The 12,116-nt window shown below is 47.3% G+C and overlaps 1 protein-coding gene across 2 annotated transcripts in view; it reads left to right on the top strand.

Annotated features, from left to right (window-relative positions):
* The window catches only part of LOC124619376 (5-oxoprolinase), a 204,989-nt gene extending 194,484 nt beyond the window's left edge, over nt 1–10,505 (top strand). For both annotated transcript variants that reach the window (XM_047145702.1, XM_047145701.1), the window contains exon 20: nt 10,265–10,505. In XM_047145702.1, coding sequence (XP_047001658.1) covers nt 10,265–10,417 — 153 coding nt within the window. In that variant the 3' untranslated portion in view covers nt 10,418–10,505. The remainder of the gene's footprint in view (nt 1–10,264) is intronic.
* Nucleotides 10,506–12,116: the final 1,611 nt, after the last annotated feature.

The following is a 12,116-nucleotide window of genomic DNA, read 5'->3' as shown; positions in this document are numbered from 1 at the left end:
TAGATAACTGCATCGTTTTCGACTAGCTGGTTACTGTAGATGGGTTTTTCAACACATTTGTATGATTAGTTTGTTCTCTAGAGCCAAAGAAACTGGTACACCTGCCTAATATAGTATACGGCCCCCGCGAGTGTGCAGAAGTGCCGGAACACAACATGGCATGGACTCGACTAGTATCTGAAATAGTGCTGGAAGGGATTGACACCATGAATCCTGTAGGGCTGTCCATAAATCCGTGAGAGTACGAGGGGGCGGAGGTCTCTTCTGAATAGCACGTTGCAAGGCATCCATGATATCCTCAATATGTTCATGTCTAGGGAGTTTCGTGGCCAGCGGAAGTGTTCAGACTCAGAAGAGTGTTCCTGGCGCCATTCTGTAGCAATTCAGGACGTTTGGGGTGTCTCATTGTCCTGCTGGAATTGTCCAGGTGCGTCTGAATGCACAGTGGGCATGAATGGATGCAGTTGATCAGACAGAGGTAGTCTCCATAGCCGTACACATTCATCCGCTCGATACAGTTTCAAACGAGACTCGTCCGACCAGGCACCATGTTTCCAGTCATCGGAGCTGTTCATGGGCCCAGGCGAGGCGTAAAGCTTTGCGTCGTGCAGTCATCAAGGGTACGAGAGTCGGCCCATATCGATGATGTTTCGCTGAATGGTTCGCACGCTGACACTTGTTCATAGCCCAGCATTAAAATTTGCAGCAGTTTGCGGAAGGGTTGCACTTCTGTCACGTTGAACGATTCTATTTAGTCGTCGTTGGTTCCATTCTTGCAGGACATTTTTCTGGCCGCAACGAGTCTACTGCGCTCCTGATATTCACGGTACACTCGTGAAATGGTTGTACGGGAAAATCTCCACTTCATCGCTACCTCGTAGATGTTGTGTGCAATCGCTCGTGCGCCGACTATGACACCACGTTCTAATTCACTGAAATCTTGATAACCTGCCATTGTAGCAGCAGTAACTCATCTAACAACTGCGCCAGACCCTTGTTATCGTGTATAGACTTCGCCGACCGCAGCGCCACATTCTGCCTCTTTACATATCTCTGTATTTGAACACGCATGCCTGTACCAGTTTCTGTGGCGCTTAAGTGAGTAATTACTTTCTGTTGCAAACATAATGTTTTCTCGCTGAATGCCAGGGTACATTTCTGGCGTCAAGTGTACGCGATACCCTGTTGGATAACAGAAGCGCCAGCGAAGTTGCTTCGCCAGAGCGCCGAAAATTCCAAACTTGTGTTAATAATCCGATAAACCGAGCGCCAGCGCGGGGCGGCAAGCGGAATCTCTCGGCCTGGCAGCGACCCCGACTCTGCGCGAACAAGCCGAAAGGGGTCGCATACGTAATGCGCACCGGGACGCCATATGTATGCATGGCTTGTTCTGCCCTCACCGACGCACAAGAACCAGTGCCGGTCTGCCAAAGGCTTGTCCGCGTTCTCCGCAGATCCTTTCCTTTCCTGTGCTTCCCGCACTGCGTCTATTTGCTGCCGAACGGCGAACAGCCTCGCGCGAAGGAACTGCGAAACAAAGAACTGCGGGCAGTAGGGAGGGTCGGGGGAGGGGTAGAGGTGGGGGGGGGGGATGAAATAGTGTCGGAGGGGCTTCCGCGCAGTCAAAGTCGAGAGGCGGAATTAGGGCCTCGCAGTGCCGCAGCCGGGGCATAAAGAGGCATACGCCGAGAGGGAATGGAAAGCGAAATACGATCGCCCGCCGGCGTACTCTACTCTTCGGAAAAGGCGCGGTGAGGGATGCGGCGGGGTTCCTCGCTATTACTTTCACGCCTCTTCCGTGTCGCCGCCGTTCTTTACGGTCTGGCGTGTGAGATGTGGCGCGGGGAATACCCCGCCTGTGTGGCTCGTAAAACAAAACAACAGGCGCGCGCCGCGTAGGATGCGGCGAGTGTCGATGCCGGCTGCGGTGGTGGGCCGACTCCGCGGCGTAATCTCTGGGCCCACCGGAGGATCAGCCTCCTAGCCGGTCTTGCGGCGGGAAGCTCGAGTTATGTCTCGCCACCGCACTGTGTCCCCAGTAGCGACGACACGCGAGACTGCTCTTTGAACTTTTTCGATGGCCTCTGTCAATCCTGTCTTGTAAAGATCCTAACAATATTTCAGAAGAGGATGAACAGGCGTACTGTAGGCAGTCTAGTAGAGTTGTTACGCCGTCTACGACTTCTGCCAGTAAAACGCACTCTTTACTTCGCCTTCTCCACGCAGTTTTCTGTGCGATGGTTCCAATTTAAGTTTGTTCGTGACTGTAACACCTAGGTATTTATACGCACGGAAGCGCCAAAGAAATTGGTATAGGCATGCGTATTCAAATACAGAGATATACAGGGTGTTTCAAAAATGACCGGTATATTTGAAACGGCAATAAAAACTAAACGAGCAGCGATAGAAATACACCGTTTGTTGCAATATGCTTGGGACAACAGTACATTTTCAGGCGGACAAACTTTCGAAATTACAGTAGTTACAATTTTCAACAACAGATGGCGCTGCGGTCTGGGAAACTCTATAGTACGATATTTTCCACATATCCACCATGCGTAGCAATAATATGGCGTAGTCTCTGAATGAAATTACCCGAAACCTTTGACAACGTGTCTGGAGGAATGGCTTCACATGCAGATGAGATGTACTGCTTCAGCTGTTCAATTGTTTCTGGATTCTGGCGGTACACCTGGTCTTTCAAGTGTCCCCACAGAAAGAAGTCACAGGGGTTCATGTCTGGCGAATAGGGATGCCAATCCACGCCGCCTCCTGTATGTTTCGGATAGCCCAAAGCAATCACACGATCATCGAAATATTCATTCAGGAAATTAAAGACGTCGGCCGTGCGATGTGGCCGGGCACCATCTTGCATAAACCACGAGGTGTTCGCAGTGTCGTCTAAAGCAGTTTGTACCGCCACAAATTCACGAAGAATGTCCAGATAGCGTGATGCAGTAATCGTTTCGGATCTGAAAAATGGGTCAATGATTCCTTTGGAAGAAATGGCGGCCCAGACCAGTACTTTTTGAGGATGCAGGGACGATGGGACTGCAACATGGGGCTTTTCGGTTCCCCATATGCGCCAGTTCTGTTTATTGACGAAGTCGTCCAGGTAAAAATAAGCTTCGTCAGTAAACCAAATGCTGCCCACATGCATATCGCCGTCATCAATCCTGTGCACTATATCGTTAGCGAATGTCTCTCGTGCAGCAATGGTAGCGGCGCTGAGGGGTTGCCGCATTTGAATTTTGTATGGATAGAGGTGTAGACTCTGGTGCATGAGGCGATACGTGGACGTTGGCGTCATTTGGACCGCAGCTGCAACACGGCGAACGGAAACCCGAGGCCGCTGTTGGATCACCTGCTGCACTAGCTGTGCGTTGCCCTCTGTGGTTGCCGTACGCAGTCGCCCTACCTTTCCAGCACGTTCATTCGTCACGTTCCCAGTCCGTTGAAATTTTTCAAACAGATCCTTTATTGTATCGCTTTTCGGTCCTTTGGTTACATTAAATCTCCGTTGAAAACTTTGTCTTGTTGCAACAACACTGTGTTCTAGGCGGTGGAATTCCAACACCAGAAAAATCCTCTGTTCTAAGGAATAAACCATGTTGTCTACAGCACACTTGCACGTTGTGAACAGCACACGCTTACAGCAGAAAGACGACGTACAGAATGGCGCACCCACAGACTGCATTGTCTTCTATATCGTTCACATCACTTGCAGCGCCATCTGTTGTTGAAAATTCTAAATACTGTAATTTCGAAAGTTTGTCCGCCTGAAAATGTACTGTTGTCCCAAGCATATTGCAACAAACGGTGTATTTCTATCGCTGCTCGTTTAGTTTTTATTGCCGTTTCAAATATACCGGTCATTTTTGAAACACCCTGTATAAACAGGCAGAACGTGGCGCTGCGGCCAGCAACGCCTATATAAGACAAGTGTCTGGCGCGGTTGTTAGATCGGTTACAGCTGCTACGATGGCAGGTTATGAAGATTTAGGTGAATTTCAACGGGGTGCCATAATCGGCGCACGAGCTACGGGACACAGCATCTCCGAGGTAGCAATGAAGTGAGGATTTTCCCATAGGACCATTTCACGAGTATACCATCAATATCAACAATCTGGTATAACATCAAATCTCCGACTCGCTGCGGCCGGAAAAAGATCCTGCAAGAACCGGAGCAAGGACGACTGAAGAGAAACGTTCAACGTGAGAGAAGCGCAACCCTTCTGCAGATTGCTGCAGATTCCAGTGCTGGGCCATCAACAAGTGTCAGCGTGTGAACCGTTCAATGAAACATCATAGATATGAGTTTTCGGAGCTGAAGGCCCACTCGTGTACCCTTGATGACTGCACGACACGAAGCTTTACGGCTCACCTGGGCACATCAACATTGACATTGGATCGTTGATGACTGGAAACATGTTTCCTGGTCGGACGAGTCTCGTTTCAAATAGTATCGAGCGGATGGACGTGTACGGGTACGGAGACAACCTCATGAATCCACGGACCCTGCATGTCAGCAGGTGACTGTTCAAGCTGGTGGAGGCCCTGTAATGGTGTGTGGCGTGTGCAGTTGGAGTGATATGGCACCTCTGATACGTCTAGATAACGACTCTGATTGGTGGCTTTTACATAAGCATCCTGTCTGACCACCTGCATCCATTCATGTTCATTGTGCATGCCGACGGACTTCGGCAATTCCAGCGGGACAATGCGGCATCCCACACGTTCAGAATTGCTACAGAGTGGCTTGAGGAACAATCGTCTGAGTTTAAACACTTCCTCTGGCCACCAAATTCTGCAGACATTATTGAGCATTCTGGGATACCTTGCAACGTGCTGTTCAGAAGAGGTCTCCGCCCCAGAGTTCTCTTACGGATTTGTGGACAGCCCTGCAGGATTCATGGTGTCAATTTCCTCTAGCACTACTTCAAACATTAGTGGAGTCCATGCCACGTCCTGTTGCGGCACTTCTGGGTGCTCGCGAGGGCTCTACACGATATTAGGCAGGTGTACCAGTTTCTTCGGCTCTTCAATGTACACAACTAGCCATTAAAATTGCTACACCACGAAGAGGGCGTGCTACTCACGCGAAATTTAATGGACAGGAAGAAGCTGCTGCGATATGCAAATGATTAGCTTTTCAGACCATTCACACAAGGTTGGCGCCGGTGGCGACACCTACAACGTGCTGACATGAGGAAAGTTTCCAACCGATGTCTCATACACAAACAGCAGTTGACTGGCGTTGCCTGGTGAAACGTTGTTGCGATGCCTCGTGTAAGAAGAACTCCGTATCATCACGTTTACGACTTTAATCAAAGGTCGGATTGTAGCCTCTCGCGATTGCGGTTTATCGTATCGCGGCATTGCTACTCTCGTTGGTCGAGATCCAATGACTGTTAGCAGAATATGGAATCGGTGGCTTCCGGAGGGTAATACGTAAAGCCGTGCTGGATCCCAACGACCTCGTATCACTAACAGTCACGATGACAGGCATCTTATCCGCAGGGCTGTAACGGATCGTGCAGCCACGTCTCGATCCCAGAGTCAACAGATGGGGACGTTTGCAAGACAACAACCATCTGCACGAACAGTTCGACGACGTTTGCAGCAGCATGGACTATCAGCTCGGAGACCATGGCTGCGGTTACCCTTGACGCTACATCACAGACAGGAGCGCCTGCGACGGTGTACGTACTCAGCGACGAACCTGGGTGCACGAATGTAAAAACGTCATTTTTTTCGGATGAATCCCGATTCTGTTTACAGCATCATGATGGTCGCATCCGTGTTTGGCGACATCGCGGTGAACGCACATTGGAAGCGTGTATTCGTCATCGCCATACTGGAGTATCACCCAGCGTCACGGTATGGGGTGCCATTGGTTACACGTCTCGGTCACCTCTTGTTCGCATTGGCTCTACCGTTCATTCGATCCCTGCGAAACCCTACATTTCAGCAGGATAATGCACGACCGCATGTTGCAGGTCCTGTACGGGCCTTTCTGGATACAGAAAATGTTCGACTGCTGCCCTGGCCAGCACATTCTCCAGATCTCTCATCAATTGAAAACGTCTGGTCAATGGTGGCCGAGCAACTGGCTCGTCACAATACGCCAGTCACTACTCTTGATGAACTGTGGTATCGTGTTGAAGCTGTATGGGCAGCTGTACCTGTACACGCCATCCGAGCTCTGTTTGTCTCAAGTCCCAGGCGTATCAAGGCCGTTATTACGGCCAGAGGTGGTTGTTCTGGGTACTGATTTCTCAGGATCTATGCACCTAAATTGCGTGAAAATGTAATCACATGTCTAGTATAATATATTTGTCCAATGAATACCCGTTTATCATCTGCATTTCTTCTTGGTGTAGCAGTGTATATACCTGTCTCTGGCCTTACGGACTGTCTCCTGTTTACATAACCCCTGTAAATATCGTTTTCTATTATGGTGAGCAGCTTCGAAACTATCTCCTCTTCCATTCGAGTGAAATTACGAAACGAATATCGAGCTTTATACTCGTATGTATGTGATAAAATACGTTATTTTAGCGTTCAATGCAACATCGAGAGTATGAATAATATGCATGGCCTAACTGACATGAGACACTATACCTTAACCATGTCCAATTTAAAACCGCAAATGGGAAGAAAATTGAATTGTCTTAACGGGTAACTTCTACAGTTTGCTGAAGAGCACTATGCAGTGATCTTGTATCAGTATTTCGCTGTTTAAGCCATCGAAGAGTCCTGAATCTTCTTCGCGATTTTCTCCACCCTTCTTCGACAATCGGTAAAGGAGTTAACCTGCTATTTTACCTGCGTCCATTTTCATAAAGAAAATGTGTGGTTCGAGAGCCAAATAAATCCGACAACTGCCGCTGGAGAGGGGGAAATCACGTTAAGCAGCTCGTCCCGTGTGTAGGCAGCGCTCTTCTCTCGTGGGGTCGGACGTCCCATCCGTATCCACGTCAACACTAGCTGCCTCGTCCCGTGTGAGAACAGCTTTCTCTCTCCATGGCTACCCATGCATTCTCCTCTTGGTACTGAGATCCTGCTCACATACCAAACTTCTCCTTCCTTTCCCACTATCCGCCCCAATATCTACCTTTATCTCCGTAGATATTATCCAAAAGACCCCAAAAACATTTCCTCCCCTGTGCAGCTCTTTTAACGTTTTAGTGAAAGTATAGTGCTTCTTTTTAAAGAAATTCGCCGTTTTTGCAACGTGTTTTAAATATATATTTTTGGTTTTATATTAAAAAATAATGTCAACAGGTTAATATCATAAGATGCTATCACAAAATCCATTTTTTATAGATTTTAAAAACTTGCAAATTTTTTCACCTTTTAGCCCTTTCATGGTTTAAGCTCATTTTCTACTTTCTGTTTGCAGTGCTACTTTATCAGTATGGTACATATAGAAAAAGTCTAACAAATATATACCAAAACGCTCACGTCAATGAAAAACTTGAAATACCATAGACATGTTTTCAAAAACGAGATGGAAGAATGTCGTATCATATATCAATGATTTCTTCTAAGTGGTTTGTTGGGACGTATAATGATGCACAAAGTAGTAGAATCACTAACAAGTCCAGTAAGAGTTTAAAAATAGTGTTCGCTGCGCTGGGAACCGCGCGGTCAAGGACGCCTTGCCACGGTTCGCGCGGCTCTCCCCGTCGGAGGTTCGAATCCTCCCTCGGGCATGGGTGTGTGTGTGTGAGTGTGTGTGTGTGGGTGTGTGTGTGTTGTCCTTAGGGTAAGTTAGTTTAAGTTAGATTAAGTAGTGTGTAAGCCCAGGGACCGATGACTTCAGCAGTTTGGTTCCATAGGAACTGACCATAAATTTCCAAAACAATAGTGGTAAACACTGTTACTGACTCCAGAAATTCTTTGAGTGGAGAAGGTTATGATCTGATCTGACTTGATTTTCGTCGGAGAATTCACTGTGGCACTACAAAAACACGCCGCGCATTTGATGATTCACAATCTACTATACAGGGTGGATCATTGATCGTGACCGGGCCAAATGTCTCACGAAATAAGCGTCAAACGAAAAAAACTACAAAGAACGGAAGTTGTCTAGCTTGAAGGGGGAAACCAGATGGCGCTATGGTCGGCCCGCTAGATTACGCTGCCTTAGGTCAAACCGGTATCAACTGCATTTTTTAAAATAGGAACCCCCATTTTTAATTACATATTCGTGTAGTACGTAAAGAAATATGAATGTTTTAGTTGGACCACATTTTTCGCTTTGTGATAGATGGCGCTGTAAAAGTCACAAACATATGACTCACAATTTTAGACGAACAGTTGGTAACAGGTAGGTTTCCTAAATTAAAATACAGAACCTAGGTACGTTTGAACATTTTATTTCGGTTGTTCCAATGTGATACATGTGCGTTTGTGAACGTATCGTTTCTGAGAACGCATGCTGTTACAACGTGATTACCTGTAAATACCACATGAATCCAATAAATGCTCAAAATGATGTCCGTCAACCTCAATGCATTTGACAGTACGTGTAACGACATTCCTCTCAACAGCGAGTAGTTCGCCTTCCTTAATGTTCGCACATGCATTGACAATCCGCTGACGCATGTTGTCAGGCGTTGTCGGTGGATCACGATAGCAAATATCCTTCAACTTTCCCCACAGAAAGAAATCCGGGGACGTCAGGTCCGGTGAACGTGCGGGCCATGGTAAGGTGCTTCGACGACCAATCTACCTGTCATGAAATATGCTATTCAATACCGCTTCAACCGCACGCGAGCTATGTGCCGGACATACATCATGTTGGTAGTACATTGCCATTCTGTCATGCAGTGAAACATCTTGTAGTAACATCGGTAGAACATTATGTAGGAAATCAGCATACATTGCACCATTTAGATTGTCATCGATAAAATGGGGGCCAATTATCCTTCCTCCCATAATGCCGCACCATACATTAACCCGCCAAGGTCGCTGATGCTCCACTTGTCGCAGCCATCGTGGATTTTCCGTTGCCCAATAGTGCATATTATGCCGGTTTACGTTACCGCTGTTGGTGAATGACGCTTCGTCGCCAAATAGAACGCGTGCAAAAAATCTGTCATCGTCCCGTAATTTCTCTTGTGCCCAGTGGCAGAACTGTACACGACGTTCAAAGTCGTCGCCATGCAATTGATGGTGCATAGAAATATGGTACGGGTGCAATCGATGTTGATGTAGCATTCTCAACACCGACGTTTATGAGATTCCCGATTGTCGCGCAATTTGTGTACTACTGATGTGCGGATTAGCCGCGACAGCAGCTAAAACACCTGCTTGAGCATCACCATTTGTTGCAGGTCGTGGTTGACGTTTCACATGTGGCTTAACGCTTCCTATTTCCTTAAATAACGTAACTATTCGGGGAACGGTCCGGACACTTACTTATACGTTTGTGACTATTACAGCCCCATCTGTCACAAAGCGAAAAAAGTGGTCCAAGTAAAACATTCATATTTCTTTACGTACTACACGAATGTGTAATAAAAAATGGGGGATCGTATATAAAAAAACGCAGTTGATATCCGTTTGAGCCGGCCGAGGTGGCCGAGCGGCTCTAGGCGCTACAGTCTGGAACTGCGCGACCGCTACGGTCGCAGGTTCGAATCCTGCCTCGGGCATGGATGTTTGTGTTGTCCTTAGATTAATTAGGTTTAAGTAGTTCTAAGTTCTAGGGGACTGATGACCTCAGAAGTTAAGTCCCATAGCGCTCAGAACCATTTGAACCATTTTATCCGTTTGATCTAGGGCAGCGCCATCTAGCGGGCCAACCATAGCGCCATCTGGTTTCCCCCTTCAAGCTACACGAGTTTCGTTCTTTGTAGTTTTTTCGTTGGATGCTTATTTCGTGAGATATTTGTCCCGGTCACGATCATTGGACCACCCTGTGTATACAGCCCGTGTTCCGTAATTTTTTCTCTAAGTTCCAAAAGCATCACGTTAAATGACAGCCTAAACAGATACGGAATACAAACGGCCCAGCGCTCAAAACTGCATATTACTTTGCTATGACTTACATGTTCCATGAACCACGAAAACGTTAATCGTATTTCTTTCACCTTTGTGTACATTTTAAAGCGTAGGATGGAGAGCGGAATGTTGTACTACTGATAGCCCCCTCCCCCGTCGCCTCCTCCCCGATATGGGGCGATGGGTTTGAAGTAACAATAAAGAAAAAAAAAGAAAGGTCTGTGCTGAGCATGTGTCGGTTGTGTTGCAGGACGTGTTCCGGCTGCTGACTCCGGGCGGAGGCGGCTACGGCGCCCCCGACGGCGCAGCCCCTGCCGCAGCCGCCGCCCCCAGGAGCTGCCGCCGGCCCGCCCTCGAGAGGGGCAGCGTCTTCGAATACCGGCGCGCCCAGGAGTCCGTCTGAAGCCGCCGCTTCCACGTCTGCCGGGCGCCACTCCCGATTGTACATAACATAGTGTAACCCAAAATAAAGTACGCAAGTGCTGCTCAAACTTGGGTGTCTCTCTGTGTACTATTCCTGTTCCTACCTGGGCGACCTAGTGCAGCAACTGCCTGCTGCGCTCCTAGCTTCTCCTCGGGATTTGCCAAGCAGTGGGTCCACAGGGTACTGAGGAGCGTCGCAGGAAGCTCGTCTCGTATCGGACGCGCAAGCTTTTCCGAGATTACGATATTTCTGAAGGTTTTATTGGAACTTTCTTCACCCCACGCAATGCTACACCTTCTAGCAATACCACCACTTGCAAAGTAGGTTAGAAATCAAATTAATAATGTTGCTCATGCAGCATATGTTCGCTTTATCGGGCAACAACAAAGTTATTGACTGTAGATGGTATCGTCAGAATGGACTGTAAAAAAAGTCATTAATTTTGGCACTTATCTTGAATGGATTCCCACGTAGATTTCGTCGAAGCTGTTATGGCTCATCTTGTTGATTCTAGGGTGATTCCACTTTGACTGCTAGAAGGTCCAGAAGAGATGTGCAGAACTATAGACCTATATATCTAACGTCTATCAGTTGTAGAATTTTGGAACACGTATTATGTTCGAGTATAATGACTTTTCTGGAGACTAGAAATCTACTCTGTAGGAATCAGCATGGGTTTCGAAAAAGACGATCGTGTAAAACCCAGCTCGCGCTATTCGTCCACGAGACTCAGAGGGCCATAGACACGGGTTCTCAGGTAGATACGGTGTTTCTTGACTTCCGCAAGGGGTTCGATACAGGTCCCCACAGTCGTTTAATGAACAAAGTAAGAGCATATGGACCATCACACCAATTGTGTGATTGGATTGAAGAGTTGCTAGATAACACAACGCAACATGTCATTCTCAATGGAGAGAAGTCTTCCGAAGTAAGAGTGATTTCAGGTGTGCCGTAGGGGAGTGTCGTAGGACCGTTGCTATTCACAATATACATAAATGACCTTGTGGATGACATCGGAAGTTCACTGAGGCTTTTTGCGGATGATGCTGTGGTGTATCGAGAAGTTGTAACAATGGAAAATTGTACTGAAATGCAGGAGGATCTGCAGCGAATTGACGCCTGGTGCAGGGAATGGCAATTGAATCTCAATGCAGACAAGTGTAATGTGCTGCGAATACAAAGAAAGATAGATCCCTTATAATTTAACTACAATATAGCAGGTCAGCAACTCGAAGCAGTTAATTCCATAAATTATCTGGAAGTAGCCATTAGCAGTGATTTAAAACGGAATGATCATATAAAGTTGATCGTCGGTAAAGCAGATGCCAGACTGAGATTCATTGGAAGAATCCTAAGGAAATGCAATCCGAAAACAAAGGAAGTAGGTTACAGTACGCTTGTTCGCCCACTGCTTGAATACTGCTCAGCAGTGTGGGTTGATAGAAGAGATAGAGAAGATCCAACGGAGAGCAGCGAGCTTCGTTACAGGATCATTTAGTAATCGCCAAAGCGTTATGGAGATGATAGATAAACTCCAGTGGAAGGCTCTGCAGGAGAGACGCTCAACAGCTCGGTACGGGCTTTTGTTGAAGTTTCGAGAACATACCTTCACCGAAGAGTCAAGCAGTATATTGCTCCCTCCTACGTATATCTCGCGAAGAGACCATGAGAATAAAAT

This window comes from Schistocerca americana, chromosome 6 (genome assembly GCF_021461395.2).
Source record: "Schistocerca americana isolate TAMUIC-IGC-003095 chromosome 6, iqSchAmer2.1, whole genome shotgun sequence".
In the NCBI taxonomy this organism is placed as follows: domain Eukaryota; kingdom Metazoa; phylum Arthropoda; class Insecta; order Orthoptera; family Acrididae; genus Schistocerca; species Schistocerca americana.
The sequence above is the reverse complement of the archived record's forward strand: the minus strand, read 5'-3'. Positions and strand labels throughout refer to the sequence as shown.